General features: G+C 36.0%; 3 protein-coding genes across 3 annotated transcripts in view; 2 read left to right on the top strand and 1 right to left on the bottom strand.

The window, feature by feature from the left end:
• The window catches only part of LOC113810766 (uncharacterized), a 47,985-nt gene that overhangs the window by 15,673 nt on the left and 7,312 nt on the right, over positions 1-25,000 (bottom strand). The window contains exons 3-5 of the mRNA XM_070115161.1: positions 24,884-24,982; positions 12,512-12,610; positions 11,991-12,089 (exon numbers count right to left, since the gene is read on the bottom strand). Of these exons, the coding sequence (XP_069971262.1) occupies positions 11,991-12,089; positions 12,512-12,610; positions 24,884-24,982 (297 nt within the window). The remainder of the gene's footprint in view (positions 1-11,990; positions 12,090-12,511; positions 12,611-24,883; positions 24,983-25,000) is intronic.
• Positions 946-2,723, top strand: LOC138859544 (NADH-ubiquinone oxidoreductase chain 4-like). Its single transcript, XM_070115136.1, is given in 10 exon segments — positions 946-1,020; positions 1,142-1,206; positions 1,208-1,260; positions 1,263-1,448; positions 1,451-1,547; positions 1,549-1,901; positions 1,904-1,958; positions 1,960-1,982; positions 1,985-2,240; positions 2,242-2,723. Coding segments are annotated over 10 exon segments (1,311 nt in total). The 3' UTR covers positions 2,390-2,723.
• Positions 12,959-17,234, top strand: LOC138859543 (NADH-ubiquinone oxidoreductase chain 4-like). The gene is given in 15 exon segments (XM_070115135.1): positions 12,959-13,003; positions 13,450-13,568; positions 14,319-14,323; positions 15,619-15,623; positions 15,777-15,809; positions 15,910-15,998; positions 16,000-16,049; positions 16,052-16,136; positions 16,138-16,238; positions 16,241-16,337; positions 16,339-16,688; positions 16,691-16,745; positions 16,747-16,769; positions 16,772-17,027; positions 17,029-17,234. Coding segments are annotated over 15 exon segments (1,461 nt in total). The 3' UTR covers positions 17,177-17,234.

Here is a 25,000-nt window from a genome sequence, read left to right as displayed (position 1 = left end):
CAGAAAATAAAAGTTGGGTAGATGAAACTTAGTATTTGATAATGACATCAGCTCGACCGACCCCCCCAAGCTGGAAGAGGCTATCTAGGGCGTGTGGGACTTCCCTTTCCATCCTAAACCGACGGAAAATAGTTCTGGTGGCTGAAGGGTCGACCACATACTAGGGGTGGGATTTTTTTTTTTTTTTTTTTTTTTTGTGTGTGTGTGTGTGTGTGTAACCGAAAAACAGAAGTTCATATCCAATGCAAACCCGATTACTCTAAAGACCGAGACTATATACATGTGTGTGTATGAGTTTGTGATATATAATACACACTCACCTCTACACACACGCACACACACACACACACACACACACACACACACACACACACACACACACACACACACACACACACACACACACATATATATATATATATCACACACACACACATATTTGTGTGTAAACATATATATGTATTTATATGCGTGCGTGGGTATTTGTTTGTGTATGTGTATAACAAATATATATATTTAAATAAATAAATAAATAAATATATATATATATATATATATATATATATATATATATATATATGTGTGTGTGTGTGTGCGCGCGCGTGCGCGGCGTGTGTGCGTAACTGTCTGCGGTACCTTCCAGTGGGTCTTTGTAGCGTTATCCACTGCGAATTCCCCTCAGATTCATTGTACGAAGTCGATCCCAGTATAAGGATAAGGGGAAAATAAGTTTATTAATAGTTGCTCCTTAACAAAGATATTTGTCCTCAGAGTAGGACATAACCTAAGAAAGCTGTCGCTATTACTAATATCAAAATAACTCCTACAGACCAGGTATGTAGCTATAAGAAATATCCGAGGTAACTCTTCTCTGATGCTTTAAGAAAAAAATAATACTTCAATTCCGATTTACAAGACCGGCGTTTTACTTGAGTCTTAAAAGTAATGTTGATTCTTAATTTTCCTTATATTGTCCCCGTGGTAATAGTTATCTGTGTTCATGGGCATTTGCTCCTAAGCGTAAACATTTGCCAAATACTTGATCAAGTTTGGAATATATCATTTTAAGAATCTTTTGAATTACAAGACTTCATCTTGTCTGCTTGTGAAGGGGCTTTAGGGCTGGCTCTTTCGGCGTCAGTGGTGCGGACACATATTGATACCCTTTGTTAATTCATGGAGGGCGGCTCAAAGCTCCTTATTTATTCTCTTTTATTTTGATAATGTATTGCCGACACGAATTTAGTAATTATAAGCAGGGTGATGCTTTAATTTCGAGTCACTAGAATATTTTTTAATTTTATTGAGATTTTGAATTACTGCTCTATTATTATCTTCTAGACAAAATTTTCTTATTTTTTTAATGATAACATTTTAAGATAATGATTACTTATTATTCTATGTTAGATCCGAGAGTTCTTTCATTCCTACTTCAACCCTTATCTTGGGTGAGGTTATCAGCCTGGACGTTAACAGGCCAGGGTTTATATATTATTTTACACTTTATTTGCTTCTTTGCCTTTGTTGCTATCTTTAATTAGACTATATAAGTGGAAGATTAACTTGATTAGTTGAAAATATGAAGAGAATCAGATTTATTTATTGTGTTTGATGTGTAGTAACAGTCTTTGCTTCTTTTGTAAAATTGCCTATATTTTTACCTCACATATGACTACCAAAAGCACATGTAGAGGCACCCATTGCGGGATCAACAATGCAAGCCGGTGATATATTCAAACTATGGGGACATGGCTTGATTGCAGTATTACCTTTGTTCGGACAAGCCAATAAAAATTTAGCTTGACTGCGAGTGAGAATTAGATTAGTAGGAGTAGTAGTAGTGGGATTAATGTGTTTACGGCGAGTTGATATAAAAGCTTTAACTGCTTATTCTTCCGTGGCCAAATAGGATTAGTGTCATCTGGATTGGTAGTATTTGGTTGATTAGGAGTGAAGGGTAGTAATGATTGGGCACGGATTGTGTTCTCCGGTTTGTTTTCTTTGGCTAACATGGTTCACGAATGAGTAGGAGGATGAATATTATGAATCGTAAAGAGACAGATAAATTTCATACCTCGAGTAGCTTTATGGTAGTTCCTTTAGAGTGCGGATACTATAGCAGCACCTACTTTAAATCTTTTAGGTGAAATGAGCTGAATGATTAGAGAAGTATCTTGGAGAAAAGTAAGAATATCATATATTTCATCATTGTCTTTTTAGAGCCGATAATACTTAACATATATTTTCTTTAAGGGAACATGGGGAATATTACATAGCTTTGTTTTCGTGTTCTGGTACGGTGCAGGAGTATTTCCTCTTACTATTACTCTTACTGCCTCTAAATATTCTGATTTTAAAAGGAACTATTATGTATAACATAAAAGTATAAATAGCTTAAATTAAACGTCGGTTTGCAGCACCGGAGTTTTAGTATTACTCATTTTAAACCTTTATGAATACTATCAATATATCGAGAATATTATTTTTACTCGGAGGTTCTTTAATTTGCCTAGTTTTTTTATAATGTTTAAGAAGAGGTCAAGCTTGATTTATTGAATGAGAATTACTAAGATTAAACTCTAAATCTATTATAATAACATTTACCTTGCCTTGAATATCTTTCATATTTTGGGGGTTTGTAATATCAATATCTTCTTTAGTATTATATTTCAGAGGGGAATGAATATACGGGATAGAATTATAAATCGGCTTATGTATTTAGTGTTAACTTTTGTAATAACTATAGTGTTTATAATTATTATCCCTAATTTGATTAGTATTCTTTTTGGCTGAGATGGTTTAGGATTAGTATCCTGCGGCCTGGTTATCTATTATCAAAATGAAAAATCAGATAATCCTGGGATGTTAACAGCTGTCTCAAATTGGGGAGATTATGTAGCTATCTTGTTTGCAATCTTTTAACTTTTAAGTTGTGGAGAATCAAATTCTTTATTTTGTGGAAAATATACCTAAATGGATTATGGTGGATTGCTGTGGTTTGGTAGTTTTAGCTGCTGTTAACAAAAGTACTCAAGTACCTTTTTTCTGCCTGGTTGCCTGCAGCTGTAATAGCCCCTACTACGGTATCTGCTTTAGTACATTCGTCTACATTAGTAACAGCAGATGTTTATTTATTCATTCGATTTAGCCCAGCTTTACAAGGACGTTTATCTCGGATAGTGTTATTACTTTTATCACGATTATATTTACAGCCGGGCTTGGTGTAAATTTTGGATACGACTTTAAAAAAATATTATTGCTTTATCAACTTCAAGTCAACTAAGAGTAGTAATGAGAATTTCGTCATTAGGGTGTCCTGATATTGCCCTTTTCATTTATCAACAAATGAATTATTCATAGCTCTTTTACTGGTATGTGCTGGAGCTGTAATCATAGTGTAAAAGAAGGTCAGGACATTCGAATAACAATGACAGGAATATCTATAAATTTAAGAAATTTGGCTTTAAATGGAACTTCTCTTTTGCTGGTTTTCATTCTAAAGATACAAATTCAGAAGTTGTTTTTATGTCTGCTATCAATATATATATTTTTTCCTATCATATTCTCTGACAACTGAATTGACGGTTTGTAATACGATGCGTTTAGTTTAATATAGCTTACCTGGGGATCTTAATTTAGGATTTTTATCATAGAGTAGGAGATATAGGATGATCTGAATATTATGGAAGACAGGGGATTTATTCTATTATAATAACTTGATCTGAAAGCTTACAGGTGTTCCAAATGATAGTACAAAAAATATATTAATTTTTTCACTCTGGGTAATTATGAGTAATCATTGCAATTTACCTCTATAGCTTCTATATTGGAGCATTGCACTGAAGCTGCAAAGGAGATTGCTGTAATTTATAGGTATATTTTAGTTACAATGCACTGCTTTTAAAGGATTGTTTACCCTTAGTTTTACAATGAAAATGTAATGAGATTATCACGCAATGATAACAAGGACAAACGGGGTTTAACCGCCCAAATGAGAAGTTAGCAGCTCCTTGATCCACCTGCTCCCTTGGTTAGAGGTATCACACTCCATTTCTATCATAAACAGTGATAAGCTTCTACTTTGGCTCTAACCAAACAAGCAAAGGTGAGTTAGCACCAAAGGTCAGGTCGAAACCGAATGCAATAATTCAATTTTTACTTAATGAAGTTAGCTCCTAAAGGAGCACTTTCTGAGTGCAAATGAAATGCCATTTTGACTGTAACTTCAATAAGCTCATTCTGATGCTCCTTGGTTTTCTTCGTGCTATAGACCTTCAAGGAGGATAATGATAAAAGCAATCCGTAAAAGCTCATGCTGAGACGTTTGAAAAATTGATAATTATAGATAAAAGCATTAGGAGCGAAATCTCAACATCGAAAATTTGAAAAATGACGGCAATAGAAAAAAAAATCGTAGAGAAAATTTAAGTCGAGCGGACCCTTTAGGATCAAACCCCATTCGGAAGGGGAGTTTTTTTTTCTCTCTCTCTCTCTTTGCCAAAAGCGAAGCAAGAATTATAACTACAGCTCTGATGATTAAGGCGATTATAAAGGAGATTACTAAAATTATCACAGTCTTTCCTAGAAAACTTCTAGAGCCTCTGGTTGGAAGACAAATACCATTTCGTATGAAATGTGTGTGTGTGTGTGTGTGTGTGTGTGTGTGTGTGTGTGTGTGTGTGTGTGTGTGTGTGTGTGTGTGTGTGTGTGTGTGTGTGTGTGTGTGTGTGTGTCTTTTCTATGTGTGTATCTGTATCTGTACACATGCACGCATACATAAACACATATAAATATATGTGTGTGTGCGTGGACACGCACACATTCATATATATGTACTCTTACATGTGTGCATGTTTGTATATGTGTGTGGTATAATTCATTCTGCATGCATGCACGTGCACAAACACATACATACTAAAACACGCATTTATATGTATATATAACCGAGCCAATAATAAAAAGCGTCTCTCTGGGCCTGTAATACGTCCGCGTGTGAATAGATGAAATTTTTTAAAATTTGCTTGCTTGTGTATTAATGCTTATGAGTAAATGTTTCTGCATCATGGCGAATGTGTTTATGTTTGCGTCTGTATACGAATGAATGTGCGCGTATGTGTATATTTCTGGCCATACAGGAATTCTATGGTCAAAGTGTGTTTTTGTGAGGGTACTTCTGCTCGTGTGAGCCCATTTCAAGTGTCTATGGACTCAGGACTCGGATACGCTGCGCTGAATTTTCCTGGAGGAAACGCATTTAATTTCTTATCCTCCCTTTATCCTCGGTGATATATCTTTAGTAAATATGACATGATTGCATAGATTATCTTTCTCATAAGTAATGTTTCGTCTACATATGAATTCTTTGGGATGTGTAAATGTTGATTATCACTCCGTTACAAGAATTAACAGCACTTAAAAACGTCATGAACTTGAGCTCGTAATGATGTATCTCAACGCAGTCATTATGTGAGAGCATTCAGCATCATGCTTTCACTTCGTGTAACTGACCCCACTATGCACACTCGGTCTCGATGAGACAGGCTCTCTGGCTCGCTTTCTATTGCTATTCGGCTGGGGCTTTCTGCTTGCTCTCCTTCCGTTGCAATTTTACCCCTTCGTCCATAGTGCGAAAAGGCCGACGACCCAAGGGCAGGGCAGAAGGAAAGTCAGGGGGAGGAAGGTGAGGGGGAGGGAGGGGGGAGGACGAGGGTAGAGGGGACAGGCTAGGGTGGGAGGCTGAAAGTTAAAATTTAATGCAATATAAAGGAATAGACTGATTTTCCCTATATTTGTTTATCTTTAATTCTCGCTTCATTTCCTTTCTCCTCCAACCGGTCCCTTTTTTGTCACTTACTTATTTATCTGTAGCAATTTCCGTTTACCACCAGTGAGGAAATGCTAACGATCCAGCATTAAGAAAAGTGGAAGGGGAAAGGGAGAATGCAAGGAGGGATGAGGTCGAAGGAAGGGACAAGAGGAAGGGAGAAGGGACAGAGGTAGAAGAGAACAAGTGGGAAAGAACGATAGAGATATCGGATGAAGGTGATGGAAGGAGTGAGAAATAGCACCAGCCATTGCTGGAAAACGAACGAGTTTTTGTCTTCTAAGTCATGTCCACTTGTCCAGTCACCAGAGTGAGGGAATGAGAGTAAAAGAGGGTGGGGGAATAAGGGAGGAGCATGATAAAAGAAAGAGAAAGCGGGAAAGAAGGGGAGAGCAAGATGAAAGAAATAAGAGAGAAACAACAAAAAGTAGAAGTGATGAAATTGGACAGGTTATTGGCCTCCTTGTGAGTACTATCTTGTTTCCCGAATCCCCTTGGTCTCACTCTCTCTTTTGTGTCACTCCTCTCCCTTTCTCTTTCTTTACATCTTGGATCTGTTGTTACCATCAATGTCATTATTAGGGTTTCATTTAATTGACCATTTATTGATCATTATTGCTATTATTAGAAGTAATGGTATGCTTATTATTACTCCCTTTTTATTATCACCATCGTCAACATTATCATTATTATGACTATTATCATTATCATAATTAATCCGAACACCCTTTTTATTAATATAATTTTCCTTGTTATTTTCCTCATGATAAACATGATCAATGACGATAGTAATGATAATAATAGTAAAGAGAACAATAATAATTATATTAGAAATTAAAATCAATATTACTGTTACCATCATAATAATAACAAAAGTAATGACAATGACAATGGTAACAATAATGACAAAATGAGTATCGTTATTACTATAACTACTGTCTTTAATATTTAATTATCATTGTGATTAGTAATAATAAAACAAAAATATTGATCATTATTGTCATTGATATTATTAATATTTTCTTTATTTTTTCTTTTCTTTTATCGCTGCTATGATTATCATCCACATTATTATCCTTATTATTACCACCACTACTAACATAAGTATGCTGACTCCTGAAGCCTTCAGCCCCGTTCGGCCCCACCTCACATTTCCTCTAATTAATCATTCTATATTTTGTACAAAGCGAGTTCAACCCTATTGGGGCATTTAAGACAACAGTTATAACACATTACCATCGACAACAGTTACCATGATGATTAAGGGAAACGCCTTTATGGGGATTATGATCATAATTATGACAATGAAGATAAGAGCAACAACAAGAGCAGAGCGAAGAGAGGGAGAGAAGGAAGAGGAAAGGAAGGTAGGGATAAAGAGGAGGAGCGAGGGATACGATTAAAAGGGAAGTGTGAGTTGAGGGGGCAGGCCAAGGGAAGAAAAGAGAGAAAAAAATACGAAAGTAAAATGAGATACAAATAGAGGAAAGGGGCAAAGAAGGAAATATCTTTTTTAACCGTAAGGCGAGGGCAATAGTGAATGCCGTTGTCCTGCCTCTCCGTTGCAGCTCCCAAAGTGAACTCTAACGGCCTATGGAGGTTCGCTGATGTTTCCGATTAGGGAGCGGGAGTCAGCCCTCGCTTGGGGAAAGACAGCGGTACTAAAGATGGCACAGATGACAATGATAATAATAGAATTCCTCATGCCTATGAAGATGATGATAATCGTAATGTTGACGTTGTCCAGCAATCAGGAGCATATCAGTTCATGAAATTGTTATGGAGATATTCATGGTTGCCTCCATAACAAGTCCAGTGATACCGATTCAGGTGGCGATGAGAATGACAATGATATACGGACGATCTTATGAACACATGATTGTCTGCTTTCCAAAAAAAAATGTGATAATGACGGTAAAATTTCAACAATACCATAATAATAACTACATTAATAACAAGACATTGGATATTTTCTATAGATTATTATTTTGCACTAATGTACTATTACACCAATGATAATGTGGATGGTCATGAGTATCATAAAAGATAATGGCAGTAGTAGAAATCTGAGATGGTTGCAAGAATGCCAGCACAAATAACCATTAATGCAATTATTTTAACTGACCACAATGGTGCTGATATTAATTATGCATTATGATATGACGGTGTTTTTAAATGACTTGACCTACTGCCTGAGCCTCTCTTCTTCAACTGCTGGTGAAATGAGAGAGAAAAAGAGAGAGAGATCAAGAGGCCATTCCGCTATGACCGATCCCAAGCCCGTTCTCCCCTTCCCTTCTCCTCCTCCACTTCCCTCTCCTCCTTCCTTCGTCTCTATCCCCCTCTACGTCTACGCGCATTGACCCTCTCACATCCTCTCCATCGTCATCCTGCCTCGATTCCCTCGCCCTGTCCTGCCTCCGTCCTGTCAGCCTCCGATTATGATCAGTCATTGAAACATAATCATCATCATAATCTGAGAACACCGATGACGAGGTGAATAATGGAGCAAACCAGACAACCAGAAGAAGCAATGGAATGGACAGTAGGAATAATCACCATAATAATAATATATAAGCAATCCTAGAAAATCCTGCTAATTCAAGCTAACCCCAAAATGCGATTCAATACCGGTAATTAAAAGAAAAACAAAGAAAAGAGCTAACAAAAGAAGGGAAGACGGGAAAGAAAAAAGGGAAGACACGAATGTGCATAAAAAAGGTACGAAGGAAAGAAATAGACAAAAATTAAATGCAGATCAATAAATGAAAAGAGAAAGAGAAATAAACCCGGACCAACTGATTCCGTCGTCTCTGAAATTGCCTTACCGTGGTTAATGTGATGATAATGATATAACGGGAATAAAACTGATAATATTTAGAGTAATATTAAAAATGCTACTAATACTAATAATGGTATTATAATCATTATAATAACAATGATGTATTAATTTCACAACCTAAATCTATACATATTTGTAGAGAGAAAAAAAAACGTTACTTAGTTTTTAAAAATTTCCGCAAAAAGTTTAACGCATTATATAAAATCAAATGCATTTTCTTAAATTTATTATTTTCAGATCTATTCGAATATAATATCTTCGAATATATAATATTAAGTAAGCATTATTCCTAAAATGTTAGACAATTTCATGTTTCATTTCGTTTCAGACAAAAGAAGACAGGAGGGAGAGGAAAGAGATTAAACAAAGCAATTGCTACTGATAGTATTAACAATAACAGTTGTAATAGTAGTAGTGATAGTAATCACAACATATATCAAGGTGTTCTCACACCAGTTACCCCTAAATACGTTCACTTATGTTTTACTAATTTAAACTAACATTTATAGCATAAGCATCGATATGTTCGCTTTAATGCACTACAATCATGTGGTATTGTCCATTCATATGAGTTTCTGTTGCTTATGTTACAGATGAAAGTTCTCACAAACCAGAAATGAAATCAAGATTTATACATGAACTGATAAACCCTTTTTCTTTGCAGAACGTCGCATCATGCTGAAGGTACTGGACAAGATCGTGATGAGCTAGCATTTTGCTTTGAACTTACGCTAACAGCAGATGTCTTTTTGCTTTCTCTCATGAGCTATTGACATAGCCATATCAGCATAACATGAATAATGTGAATAATAGTGTTCAGTAAATGCTTCGTTAATTTAAACTTTTATCTATAATATAAGCATCGATATCTTCATGTCGATGCACTACAGTCGTCATGAGGTAGTATGCACTGATATGAGTTTATCGATGCTTATATTACAGATGAGGATTTAATTGAACAAAGCTCTTAATAAACGTATTTTCGGGGAATGGGTCTGAGAACACCTTTGGACTTCCAGACAATCAAATGATGATCATGTTAACGATAACAAAAATGAATAATGATGACAACAGCAATAAGTAAATATGATAATGATAACCATAAAAATTATGAACCTGAGGAATATTATGATAATTATAATACTATTACTCTTAGTGTTCCCTTAATGACGACTTTGATTGTTATTTTATTCTTCTGCTGCTGCTTCTTCCTGTTCTTATTTGCATTTTTGCATCAACATTTTCCCATCCTTGACATTACACATCGTCCTGTTATTCTTGTTGTTGTTATCACCGCCACTACTCTTGATTTAGTTAAACGAATTAAAGATTTAATTTCAATTCCATTTGCTACAATGGATATTCTTTGCTGTGACATACTGTTTTATTTTGCCTCTAAATCTCCCCCTGTGTGCAAGGAATGGCCGGGGTTACCATTCACTGGTAGTGCGCAGCATCGAACGCAGGTCAGCAAGATTGCAAGCCCAGCACGTTACAAGTGCACTGCACAGCTCATATTCTTATTTAATATTCCTACACTTATTCTGCGTCTCGTTAATTTCATTATTTTATCACTATTATATTATCTATTATAGTCATGGTGACTGTGATATTTCTCTTTTCAATATTATTATGGTTCCCACTAAAGTTGCTTATGTTATCACAATTATTATTATTATTATTATTATTATTATTATTATTATTGATGTCGCTGTTGTTGTTGCAGGTGTTGTTGCTGCTATCATTATCATTATAACAATCATTATCATTAACATTAGATATAATAATTATAAGGTTTATCATTTTTGTACCGACGAGATAAATATTTATTTTCGAAAAGAGAAAATTGATAATGATCTCGTGAAAATTGCCAAAGTTTCAAAACTGTATCAGGCTGATTATTATGATTATTGAAAGTAAGAGTAATTGAGATAATGATAATGAATATACTAAATATGTCAACAATAATGCCAATCATAAAGGGCTCAGCAGCAGCATGATGGGGTCGGGTGAGGGCATGGTGGAGAGGGGGGGGGGTTGAAGTGAAATGAAGTTTCAGTTCGATGTGAGGAGAAGGGAAGGGGGGAGGACGGCGTGAAGGGAGACGAGATAAGACGAGTGTAATAGCTATTTTACCATTTCCGTAAATTAATTATGGTAGCAGCAATGACTCCAGTAAAAACAATTTAATAGAATGTTTAAAAGAAACAAAAAGATGTTAATAGGCTATGCTTATTCATTTTGTGGCTACAGTTTTTATTATTATTATTATTATTATTATGATATCACTAATGAAATACCAACAATGTTATAAATGAATATGATAAAGATATATAACCATCACACATCACCATTATAAAATACTACGAGGATGAAAACGCGCTTAATGAAGATGATCATGATAATGAAATCAAAATAGAGTAATAGTGACAATAATGATAATGATTCAGCAGGAGTGCGGTGGAAGCGGTTGAAGGCAAGGTGGATCGAGGGGGAGGGTGGTTGGGGGGGGGGAGGAAGCAGAGAAGGTGTGCGAAAAAGGGAAAGTTGAGGAGAGTGCGAGGAACAGGGAAAGGGGAGACGAGGGCGGAGGGAAAAGGGAAGTGAGGGAGGAAAAGAGTGATTAACGTTAAGATGCGAGAAGGGAACAGAAGAAAATATTTCTAAACATAGACACTAACGCAAAGATAAATGCCGTCTTTCTTTCTTCCTTTTAGTACTGAAAAAATACACTGTGCATTTCGGTTAAAGTATGAGAATAAGGGAAGTTCTTTAAGAATATAATGACAATACTGGAGATATTAGATATTCCCTCTAAATACTTAGCGAACTAAAGGAATATTGCGCTACTGATAACTATGATGATAAGGAGATGGTGATGAGAATAATAATAGGAGATAATTATAGCAGTAATTATGGTAACAGTTGGAATTTCAATTAAGCAACTGCAAGTAATTACCATAATTATGATAATGATATCCTCTCTCGTTCTCCTTGATCTATATTCCTCCCTATCCTACTTCTGTCTTATGCTAATTTACTAGTATTTCCTGTAACTCATTATTATCACCTCAATTCTGTGAATTAAAAATGTAAAGCGAATGATACAAATATATTTTTGCAAACTTTCATAACGAATTGCAAACAAAAAACAAGAGAAACAAAGAGATGAGAATGACAAAATTGATCATTCTCACCTTCACAATAAAAATGATGAATCAACAATGCTATGCACACCTTTCACCTCATGAGAGAGAAAAAAAATGCTAATAAAAAAAGAAAAGAAACAACGAATAGCTGCGTCAATCTCCTCAATTGACTTACCATCTATTCGCTTCGCGTTGAGGTCAGCTCCTTTGGCAACCAGTGACTCAACGACAGCGACGTGACCTTTTTGGGACGCTACGTACAATGGAGTGCATCCTGAAAAAGAGGGAAACTTGGCTTAATGTTCCCCATTTCCGGAGGACAAATCATTAGGGAAAGAAAATGCAGAACGATGAACGTGGAATAAATGGTAAAAAAAAATAAATAAATAAAAAAAAAAAAAAAAAAACTACACGAAAACAAACCGTTCATATAACCTATTTTCCATTGCACTCTTGAAAAGCTGAGTGGGGTTTACGTCGTATCTAATTCCTCTGGGAGGTGAAAAGGCGCAAGGAATCCGATCCAATCGACCAAACATTCGTCAAAGGGATTTGGAAATTCCAAAATAGTTGACTGTGTAGGCCTATGTTACGTACTCTGAGATTGGAAAATTCATCAGTAAAATCACTCAATAATGCTAATAAAAAAAGAAAAGAAACAACGAATAGCTGCGTCAATCACCTCAACTGACTTACCATTTATTCCCTTCGCGTTGAGTTCCGCTCCTTTGGCAACCAGTGACTCAACGACAGCGACGTGACCATTTTGGGACGCTACGAACAATGGAGTGGATCCTGAAAAAGAGGGAAACTTGGCTTAATGTTCCCCATTTCCGGAGGACAAATCATTAGGGAAAGAAAATGCAGAACAATGAACGTGGAATAAATAGTAAAAAAAAAAATAATAATAATAATAATAATAAAATAAATAAATAAAATAATAATAATAAATAAATAAATAAAACTACATGAAAACAAACCGTTGTCATAACCTATTTTCCATTGCACTCTTGAAAAGCTGAGTGGGGTTTACGTCGTATCTAATTCCTTTGGGAGGTGAAAAGGCGCAAGGAATCCGATCCAATCGACCAAACATTCGTCAAAGGGATTTGGAAATTCCAAAATAGTTGACTGTGTAGGCCTATGTTACGTACTCTGAGATTGGAAAATTCATTGTCTTACCCCAAAGTATGAACAAAGCAAAGAGAGGAACTTAAGGAGGCTTATTGAACATCTGGAGGAGCGTTCAGGGAGCCACCAAGCGGCCTTTTCCCAGGCCCGCCTTCCGTAAAAAAAAAAAAAAAAAAAAAAAAAAAAAAAAAAAAAAAAAAACAAAGACTACGTTCGGTGACGCTCAAATGTACCCTTTGACCCGCACGAGTTTTGCTTGAGATTTCGCTTCTAAACACATTCACTGTGGCATTTTATGTGTTAGTAATCATGTCTTTTTTCATAATTAAGTAGTATATTTTCGATTATTAGCCAAGGATCATGCTCTCATGTTTCTCCCCATTTAACAGTCTATGCTTAGCTCACCATGTTATGCGATACAAGTCAAAGTGTCCACTAGCATTTCGTTGCCATAAAAGCCCACATGGCAGAATTCACACTGAAACACATTTCTTGACATCCAGGGCGTTCCGTTAGCCACAAGGGGCGACGCTGCCGCCAAATTGGACACTGACTGCTGGACTTTTGCGATGCAGGCTGTCTTAGGAACTGTTCCCCGACATCAGCTCCATCGACAAGCTTTGTCACGTCATTAATGGATGGCTGCGTTGGTGAGACAGGACCCCCCCCCCACCCCCCTCCCGAGCTGGAAGAGGCTATCGAGGGCGTGTGGGACTTCCCTTTCCATCCTAAACCGACGGAAAATAGTTCTGGTGGCTGAAGGGTCGACCACATACTAGAACTGGGAAATTCTAATAATTTTCTTTTTTATGTATAACCAAAAATCAGAATTCCATATATAATGCAAACCCGACTACTCTAAAGGCTGAGACTATATACATATATAAATATGTGTGTATAAGTGTTTTTGTGATATATATATATATATATATATATATATATATATATATATATATATATATATATATCATACACACACCTACACACACACACATATTTGTGTGTATACATACACATACACACACACGTATATATATATATATATATATATATATATATATATATATATATATATATATATATATATATATATATATATATATATATATGCGTGTGTAGATGTTTGTTAGTGCGTGTAAAAATAGATATATATCAAAATGTGTTATTGTCTTCGGTACATTTCAGCGGGTCATTGTAGCGTTATCCACTGCGAATTCCCCTCAGATTCATTGTACGAAGTCGGTTCCAATACAAGGAAAAGCGGAAAATAAGTTTGTAATAACAGTTGCTTCTTAAAAAGTTATTTTCCCTCAGGGTAGGACAGAACCCAAGAAAGCTGTCGCTATTACTAATATCAAAATAACTCCTACAGACCAGGTATGTAGATATAAGAAATATCCGCAGTAGATACCGCGTCCTGGATGTATATATAAACAAAAAGAAGGAATTTCCATGAGCATGAAGAGTGCGTAGAAGTCATCCATAACTAACATCAGGACAGATATGAGTAACGCTTGAAAAAGCAAGGTCAACGTGGTCTGTGTAATGCATAGCAAGGAAAGGACCAGTAACAATTTGAATTACTAAACATTGTCCAAGAAGGGATCCGAAATTTCAGAGTTGAGATATTGGCGGGGAAAGCAACAATGGCTCCATTTAGAATTTTATACAATGGATGGGATTTACGGATTGGTATTGTCATTTATAATGATGATGGGCGTGAAGGACCAAAAAAGTGTTAGTAATCCTTACTACTATTATTATTAGAGTTAATAGTAAGTAGAGAACAATAAATGAAGTACGATTTATTGTAGTATAATTGTAAACAGAAAATAAAAGTTGGGTAGATGAAACTTAGTATTTGATAATGACATCAGCTCGACCGACCCCCCCAAGCTGGAAGAGGCTATCTAGGGCGTGTGGGACTTCCCTTTCCATCCTAAACCGACGGAAAATAGTTCTGGTGGCTGAAGGGTCGACCACATACTAGGGGTGTTTTTTTTGTGTGTGTGTGTGTGTGTGTGTGTGTGTGTGTGTGTGTAACCGAAAAACAGAAGTTCATATCCAATGCAAACCCGATTACTCTAAAGACCGAGACTATATACATGTGTGTGTATGAGTTTGTGATATATAATACACACTCACCTCTACACACACACACACACACACACACACACACACACACATACATACATACATACACACACATATATATATACATATATCACACACACACACATATTTGTGTGTAAACATATATATGTATTTATATGCGTGCGTGGGTATTTGTTTGTGTATGTGTATAAAAAATATATATATTTAAATATATATATATATATATATATATATATATATATATATATATATATATATATATATATATATATATATATATATATATATATATATATATATATATGTTTGTGTGTGTGTGTGTGCGCGCGCGTGCGCGGCGTGTGTGCGTAACTGTCTGCGGTACCTTCCAGTGGGTCTTTGTAGCGTTATCCACTGCGAATTCCCCTCAGATTCATTGTACGAAGTCGATCCCAGTATAAGGATAAGGGGAAAATAAGTTTATTAATAGTTGCTCCTTAACAAAGATATTTGTCCTCAGAGTAGGACATAACCTAAGAAAGCTGTCGCTATTACTAATATCCAAATAACTCCTACAGACCAGGTATGTAGCTATAAGAAATATCCGAGGTAACTCTTCTCTGATGCTTTAAGAAAAAATAATACTTCAATTCCGATTTACAAGACCGGCGTTTTACTTGAGTCTTAAAAGTAATGTTGATTCTTAATTATCCTTATATTGTCCCCGTGGTAATAGTTATCTGTGGTTCATGAGCATTTGCTCCTAAGCGTAAACATTTGCCAATTACTTGATCAAGTTTGGAATATATCATTTTAAGAATCTTTTGAATTACAAGACTTCATCTTGTCTGCTTGTGAAGGGGCTTTAGGGCTGGCTCTTTCGGCGTCAGTGGTGCGGACACATATTGATACCCTTTGTTAATTCATGGAGGGCGGCTCAAAGCTCCTTATTTATTCTCTTTTATTTTGATAATGTATTGCCGACACGAATTTAGTAATTATAAGCAGAGTGATGCTTTAATTTCGAGTCACTAGAATATTTTTTAATTTTATTGAGATTTTGAATTACTGCTCTTTTATTATCTTCTAGACAAAAGTTTTCTTATTTTTTTAATGATAACATTTTAAGATAATGATTACTTATTATTCTATGTTAGATCCGAGAGTTCTTTCATTCCTACTTCAACCCTTATCTTGGGTGAGGTTATCAGCCTGGACGTTTACAGGCCAGGGTTTATATATTATTTTACACTTTATTTGCTTCTTTGCCTTTGTTGCTATCTTTAATTAGACTATATAAGTGGAAGATTAACTTGATTAGTTGAAAATATGAAGAGAATCAGATTTATTTATTGTGTTTGATGTGTAGTAACAGTCTTTGCTTCTATTGTAAAATTGCCTATATTTTTACCTCACATATGACTACCAAAAGCACATGTAGAGGTACCCATTGCGGGATCAACAATGCAAGCCGGTGATATATTCAAACTATGGGGACATGGCTTGATTGCAGTATTACCTTTGTTCGGACAAGCCAATAAAAATTTAGCTTGACTGCGAGTGAGAATTAGATTATTAGGAGTAGTAATGGGATTAATGTGTTTACGGCGAGTTGATATAAAAGCTTTAACTGCTTATTCTTCCGTGGCCAAATAGGATTAGTGTCATCTGGATTGGTAGTATTTGGTTGATTAGGAGTGAAGGGTAGTAATGATTGGGCACGGATTGTGTTCTCCGGTTTGTTTTCTTTGGCTAACATGGTTCACGAATGAGTAGGAGGATGAATATTATGAATCGTAAAGAGACAGATAAATTTCATACCTCGAGTAGCTTTATGGTAGTTCCTTTAGAGTGCGGATACTATAGCAGCACCTACTTTAAATCTTTTAGGTGAAATGAGCTGAATGATTAGAGAAGTATCTTGGAGAAAAGTAAGAATATCATATATTTCATCATTGTCTTTTTAGAGCCGATAATACTTAACATATATTTTCTTTAAGGGAACATGGGGAATATTACATAGCTTTGTTTTCGTGTTCTGGTACGGTGCAGGAGTATTTCCTCTTACTATTACTCTTACTGCCTCTAAATATTCTGATTTTAAAAGGAACTATTATGTATAACATAAAAGTATAAATAGCTTAAATTAAACGTCGGTTTGCAGCACCGGAGTTTTAGTATTACTCATTTTAAACCTTTATGAATACTATCAATATATCAAGAATATTATTTTTACTCGGAGGTTCTTTAATTTGCCTAGTTTTTTATGATGTTTAAGAAGAGGTCAAGCTTGATTTATTGAATGAGAATTACTAAGATTAAACTCTAAATCTATTATAATAACATTTACCTTGCCTTGAATATCTTTCATATTTTGGGGGTTTGTAATATCAATATCTTCTTTAGTATTATATTTCAGAGGGGAATGAATATACGGGATAGAATTATAAATCGGCTTATGTATTTAGTGTTAACTTTTGTAATAACTATAGTGTTTATAATTATTATCCCTAATTTGATTAGTATTCTTTTTGGCTGAGATGGTTTAGGATTAGTATCCTGCGGCCTGGTTATCTATTATCAAAATGAAAATTTAGATAATCCTGGGATGTTAACAGCTGTCTCAAATTGGGGAGATTATGTAGCTATCTTATTTGCAATCTTTTAACTTTTAAGTTGTGGAGAATCCAATTCTTTATTTTGTGGAAAATATACCTAAATGGATTATGGTGGATTGCTGTGGTTTGGTAGTTTTAGCTGCTGTTAACAAAAGTACTCAAGTACCTTTTTTCTGCCTGGTTGCCTGCAGCTGTAATAGCCCCTACTACGGTATCTGCTTTAGTACATTCGTCTACATTAGTAACAGCAGATGTTTATTTATTCATTCGATTTAGCCCAGCTTTACAAGGACGTTTATCTCGGATAGTGTTATTACTTTTATCACGATTATATTTACAGCCGGGCTTGGTATAAATTTTGGATACGACTTTAAAAAAATATTATTGCTTTATCAACTTCATGTCAACTAAGAGTAATAATGTGAATTTCGTCATTAGGGTGTCCTGATATTGCCCTTTTCATTGATCAACAAATGAATTATTCATAGCTCTTTTACTGGTATGTGCTGGAGCTGTAATCATAGTGTAAAAGAAGGTCAGGACATTCGAATAACAATGACAGGAATATCTATAAATTTAAGAAATTTGGCTTTAAATGGAACTTCTCTTTTGCTGGTTTTCATTCTAAAGATACAAATTCAGAAGTGGTTTTTATGTCTGCTATCAATATATATATTTTTTCCTATCATATTCTCTGACAACTGAATTGACGGTTTGTAATACGATGCGTTACTTTAATATAGCTTACCTGGGGATCTTAATTTAGGATTTTTATCATAGAGTAGGAGATATAGGATGATCTGAATATTATGGAAGACAGGGGATTTATTCTATTATAATAACTTGATCTGAAAGCTTACAGGTGTTCCAAATGATAGTACAAAAAATATATTATTTTTTTCACTCTGGGTAATTATGAGTAATCATTGCAATTTACCTCTATAGCTTCTATATTGGAGCATTGCACTGAAGCTGCAAAGGAGATTGCTGTAATTTAAAGGTATATTTTAGTTACAATGCACTGCTTTTAAAGGATTGTTTACCCTTAGTTTTACAATGAAAATGTAATGAGATTATCACACAATGATAACAAGGACAAACGGGGTTAACCGCCCAAATGAGAAGTTAGCAGCTCCTTGATCCACCTGCTCCCTTGGTTAGAGGTATCACACTCCATTTCTATCATTAGCAGTGATAAGCTTCTACTTTGGCTCTAACCAAACAAGCAAAGGTGAGTTAGCACCAAAGGTCAGGTCGAAACCGAATGCAATAATTCAATTTTTACTTAATGAAGTTAGCTCCTAAAGGAGCACTTTCTGAGTGCAAATGAAATGCCATTTTGACTGTAACTTCAATAAGCTCATTCTGATGCTCCTTGGTTTTCTTCGTGCTATAGACCTTCAAGGAGGATAATGATAAAAGCAATCCGTAAAAGCTCATGCTGAGACGTTTGAAAAATTGATAATTATAGATAAAAGCATTAGGAGCGAAATCTCAACATCGAAAATTTGAAAAATGACGGCAATAGAAAAAAAAAATCGTAGAGAAAATTTAAGTCGAGCGGACCCTTTAGGATCAAACCCCATTCGGAAGGGGATTTTTTTTTCTCTCTCTCTTTGCCAAAAGCGAAGCAAGAATTATAACTACAGCTCTGATGATTAAGGCGATTATAAAGGAGATTACTAAAATTATCACAGTCTTTCCTAGAAAACTTCTAGAGCCTCTGGTTGGAAGACAAATACCATTTCGTATGAAATGTGTGTGTGTGTGTGTGTGTGTGTGTATGTATGTGTGTGTGTGTGTGTGTCTTTTCTATGTGTGTATCTGTATCTGTACACATGCACGCATACATAAACACATATAAATATATGTGTGTGTGCGTGGACACGCACACATTCATATATATGTACTCTTACATGTGTGCATGTTTGTATATGTGTGTGGTATAATTCATTCTGCATGCATGCACGTGCACAAACACATACATACTAAAACACGCATTTATATGTATATATAACCGAGCCAATAATAAAAAGCGTCTCTCTGGGCCTGTAAGACGTCCGCGTGTGAATAGATGAAAATTGTTTAATCTTGCTTGCTTGTGTATTAATTCTTGTGAGTAAATGTTTCTGTATCATGGCGAATGTGTTTATGTTTGCGTCTGTATACGAATGAATGTGCGCGTATGTGTATATTTCTGGCCATAAAGGAATTCTATGGTCAAAGTGTGTTTTGTGAGGGTACTTCGGCTCGTGTGAGCCCATTTCAAGTGTCTATGGACTCAGGACTCGGATGAGCTGCGCTGAAGTTTCCTGGAGGAAACGCATTTAATTTCTTGTCCTCCCTTTATCCTCGGTGATATATCTTTAGTAAATATGACATGATTGCATAGATTATCTTTCTCATAAGTAATGTTTCGTCTACATGTGCATTCTTTGGGATGTGTAAATGTTGTTGATTATCACTCCATTACAAGAATTAACAGTACTTAAAAACGTCATAAACTTGAGCTCGTAATGATGTATCTCAACGCAGTCATGATTATGTGAGAGCATTCAGCATCATGCTTTCACTTCGTGTAACTGACCCCACTATGCACACTCGGTCTCGATGACTTTGTCTTGAGACAGGCTCTCTGGCTCGCTTTCTATTGCTATTCGGCAGGTGCTTTCTGCTTGCTCTCCTTTCGTTGCAATTTTACCCCTTCGTCCATAGTGCGAAAAGGCCGACGACCCAAGGGCAGGGAAGGAGGAATGTCAGGGAGAGGAAGGTGAGGGGAATGGGGTAGGAGGACAAGGGTAGAGGGGGCAGGCAGTGTGGGAGGCGGAAAGATAAGATTTAATGCAGTGTAAAGGAATAGACTGTTTTTCCCTAAAATCTGTATCATTTCCTCACAGCAACAGTGAGGAAATGATAACGATTCAGCATTAAGAAAAGTGGAAGGGTGGAAAGGATGAGGTCGACGGAAGAAGCAACAGAAAGGAAGGGGGGGAAGATAAAGGACGAGAAGAACAAGAGGGAAAGAACGAGATAAAGATATCAGATGAAGGTGATGAAGTGAGAAATCGAATCAGCTGTTAGAAAACGAACGACAGTTATTAGCTTCTAAGTCTTGTCCACTTGTCCAGTCACCAGAGTGAGGGAATGAGAGTGAAAGTGAAAGAAGGTTGGGGAATAAGGGAGGGGCATGCTAAAAGAAAGAGAAGGGGAGAAAGAAGGGGAGAGCGAGATTAAAGGAATAAAGGAGACCGATGTGGGGAACAAGAGAAATAATAGCTAGTAGAAAGGAACAAAAGGATTAACAGCAAGAAACTAAAGCAGTGAGAAAGTGAGGGCAGTTCCTTTTCAGCTTTTGTCGTTTATTTCATTTTCGGTGTCATAATTTCACTTTAACTATTATCATTATCGCTATTAGTAGCCTGAATAATATTATAACCATTACTATCGATATTATCATCATCGGCGTCTGTTTATTGTAAGATTATCTCCCCCCCCCACCCCCCACCCCACACACACAAGAGGTTACCCATTACCTATCGTCCCTCCTTTCCCCTATTCTCATATCCCTCTCCTCTTATTCACACCCTCTTGTCCCCTGGTTTTTTCACTCCCCTCTTCTACTTCTTTCTCCTGCTTGTTCTGCCTTTTATATTTATCTCCAACCTATCCTGCCTCTATCCTATTCCTATCCTGCCGCTTTTCCACTCGTACCCTTCTTATTCGCACCCTCTTCTTGCTCCTCCCTTTCTTCGCTTCCCTCTTTTACTACGCTCATTCCTCCCTTCCCATTCCTTTTCCCCGTTTGCCTTACCTTCTATCTTTAACCTTATCTCTTTTACTTTTCAGTGGTTTCTTTTTACTTGTTAATTATTCTAATCTCTCTTTTACCTTAAAAGAAAACTACTGAGTTTAGTATTTTCATTATTGAATCGCAGAAGAGTGTTTTATCGTATTTTTAATGCTAAATATGATTTTTTTATTATTATTATTTCATTTAATGTTTTATTTTATGTACATTTTCTTTTGCGTATTTTCTATACCAATTATAATTTTCATATTGATTTCACAATGGTTTATTGCTTTTACCTATTGTTTTATCCTATGTAAATTTTCTTTTATTATGATGTTTCCTATTTATTATTTTATTGTTTTTATCCGCTATGCCTTCGTCCGTACGAACTAAGTTAACCCCCTTGTTTCTATACAATAAACGAAGTGGATTCTTTGACTGTGCTCTGACTTCACCCTCTGGAATACCTGACTGGATTCACATCGTGGACGCTGAAACAAGGTTGCACTGCTCCTCTTACTTGCCTAAGTGTATTCATGCTGGACGTGCGACTTTATTTTTTACTTTATATTTTACTTTGATCCGTGTATGCTCTTTTTGCCTCTACTTTTTACTTACTCCGTATTTGACTTGTCTTTCTCTTGACCTTTCACTCGCTTCTTTTATTCACGTTTTACTCTTTTTACTCCTCTTTTACTCCATTTTTTTTTTTTTTTTACGTCTCACTTTTTATCACATTTTTATTTACTTTTTCATGTCTCCTTACCTCTACCTCTTTTCTTTTCTCTTCTTTTTTATTTTACGTATTTACGTATTGTCAGTTTTTTTTATGCCCTTCGGTCATATTTTCAAAAGTAATTCTTAAGCCATTCTGGCAGGTTTTACTGTTTCTGAGCCCTTCTGGCGTATTTTTAGTCATTCTTAAGCCCTTCTGGCACTTCCATTTACGTTTATTTTGGTGCCTTCTGCACCTTATGTTTGTTCCTTTTAGGATTTTTTTTTTTATTTCATGTTTCATCTTCATATTGGTCACGCTCCTGGTAGACCTACATGTCCGGGGACAGTTTTGCTTGCGAGGTCGTGTTGGTTCCGAGCCCTCAGCTTGGTCCCCTCAGCCCCTGTTCGGGGAACGAGCGGGCCCCTCATTTCCCTTGGTCCCCTCAGCCCCTGTTCGGGGAACGAGCGGGCCCCTCATTTCCCTTGGTCCCCTCAGCCCTTGTTCGGGGAACCCGGGCCCCTCATTTCCCTTGGTCCCCTCAGCCCCTCTTCGGGGAACGAGCGGGCCCCTCATTTCCCTCGGCCCCTGAGCCTGAAGTCTCCCGCCTCACGGGTGGCCCTAATTAGGTTCCTCTTTCACAAAAGCTTACATTATCATTTTCATTATGAATACTATCACTATGAACATCATCCTTTTCATTATTATTCTCACCATTACCATTACCCTGTGTGCAAGGAATGGCCGGGGTTACCATTCACTGGTAGTGCGCAGCATCGAACGCAGGTCAGCAAGATTGCAAGCCCAGCACGTTACAAGTGCACTGCACAGCACATATTCTTATTTAATATTCCTACACTTATTCTGCGTCTCGTTAATTTCATTATCTTATCACTATTATATTATCTATTATAATCATGGTGACTGTTATATTCTTCTTTTGATTATTATTATGATTCCCACTAAAGTTGTTCATGTTATCACAGTTATTATTATTATTATTATTATTATTATTATTATTATTATTATTATTATTATCATTATTATTATTATTATTACTATTTATGTCGCTATTATTGTTTCAGATGTTGTTGCTGCTATCATTATCATTATAACAATCATTATCATTAACATTAGATATAATTATTATAAGGTTTATTATTTTTTGCACTGACGAGATATATATTTATTTTCGAAAAGGGAAAATTGATAAAGATCTCGTGAAAATTGCCAAAGTTTCAAAACTGTATCACGCTGATTATTATGATTACTATTTAAAGTAAGAGTAATTGAGATAATGATAATGAATATAATAAATATGTCAACAATAATGCCAATCATAAAGGGCTCAGCAGCAGCATGATGGGGTCGGGTGAGGGCATGGTGGAGAGGGGGGGGGGGGTTGAAGTGAAATGAAGTTTCAGTTCGATGTGAGGAGAAGGGAAGGGGGGAGGACGGCGTGAAGGGAGACGAGATAAGACGAGTGTAATAGCTATTTTGCCATTTCAGTAAATTAATTATGGTAGCAGCAATGACTCCGGTAAAAATAATTTGATAGAATGTTTAAAAGAAACAAAAACATGTTAATAGGCTATGCTTATTCATTTTGTGGCTACAGTTTTTATTATTAATTATTATTATTATGATATCACTAATGAAATACCAACAATGTTATAAATTAATATGATAAAGATATATATAACCATCACACATCACTATTATGAAATACTACGAGGATGAAAACGCGCTTGATGAAGATGATCATGATAATGACATCAAAATAGAGTAATAGTGACAATAATGATAATGATTCAGCAGGAGTGCGGTGGAAGCGGTTGAAGGCAAGGTGGATCGAGGGGGAGGGTGGTTGGTGGGGGGGGGGGAGGAAGCAGAGAAGGTGTGCGAAAAAGGGAAAGTTGAGGAGAGTGCGAGGAACAGGGAAAGGGGAGACGAGGGCGGAGGGAAAAGGGAAGTGAGGGAAGAAAAGAGTGATTAACGCTATGATGCGAGAAGGGAACAGAAGAAAATATTTCTAAACATAGACACTAACGCAAAGATAAATGCCGTCTTTCTTTCTTCCTTTTAGTACTTAAAAAATACACTGTGCATTTCGGTTAAAGTATGAGAATAAGGGAAGTTCTTTAAGAATATAATGACAATACTGGAGATATTAGATACTCCCTCTAAATGCTTAGCGAACTAAAGGAATATTGCGCTACTGATAACTATGATGATAAGGAGATGGTGATGAGAATAATAATAGGAGATAATTATAGCAGTAATTATGGTAACAGTTGGAATTTCAATTAAGCAACTGCAAGTAATTACCATAATTATGATAATGATATCCTCTCTCGTTCTCCTTGATCTATATTCCTCCTTATCCTACTTCTGTCTTATGCTAATTTAGTAGTATTTTCTGTAACTCATTATTATCACCTCAATTCTGTGAATTAAAAATGTAAAGCGAATGATACAAATATATTTTTGCAAACTTTCATAACGAATTGCAAACAAAAAACAAGAGAAACAAAGAGATGAGAATGACAAAATTGATCATTCTCACCTTCACAATAAAAATGATGAATCAACAATGCTATGCACACCTTTTACCTCATGAGGAAAAAAAAGAAAAAAAAAACAGTAAAATCACTCAATAATGCTAATAAAAAAAGAAAAGAAACAACGAATAGCTGCGTCAATCTCCTCAACTGACTTACCATTCTTCCCCTTCGCGTTGAGGTCAGCTCCTTTGGCAACCAGTGACTCAACGACAGCGACGTGACCATTTCGGGACGCTACGTACAATGGAGTGCATCCTGAAAAAGAGGGAAACT

Source organism: Penaeus vannamei, chromosome 37 (assembly GCF_042767895.1).
Source record: "Penaeus vannamei isolate JL-2024 chromosome 37, ASM4276789v1, whole genome shotgun sequence".
Taxonomy (NCBI): domain Eukaryota; kingdom Metazoa; phylum Arthropoda; class Malacostraca; order Decapoda; family Penaeidae; genus Penaeus; species Penaeus vannamei.
The sequence above is the reverse complement of the archived record's forward strand: the minus strand, read 5'-3'. Positions and strand labels throughout refer to the sequence as shown.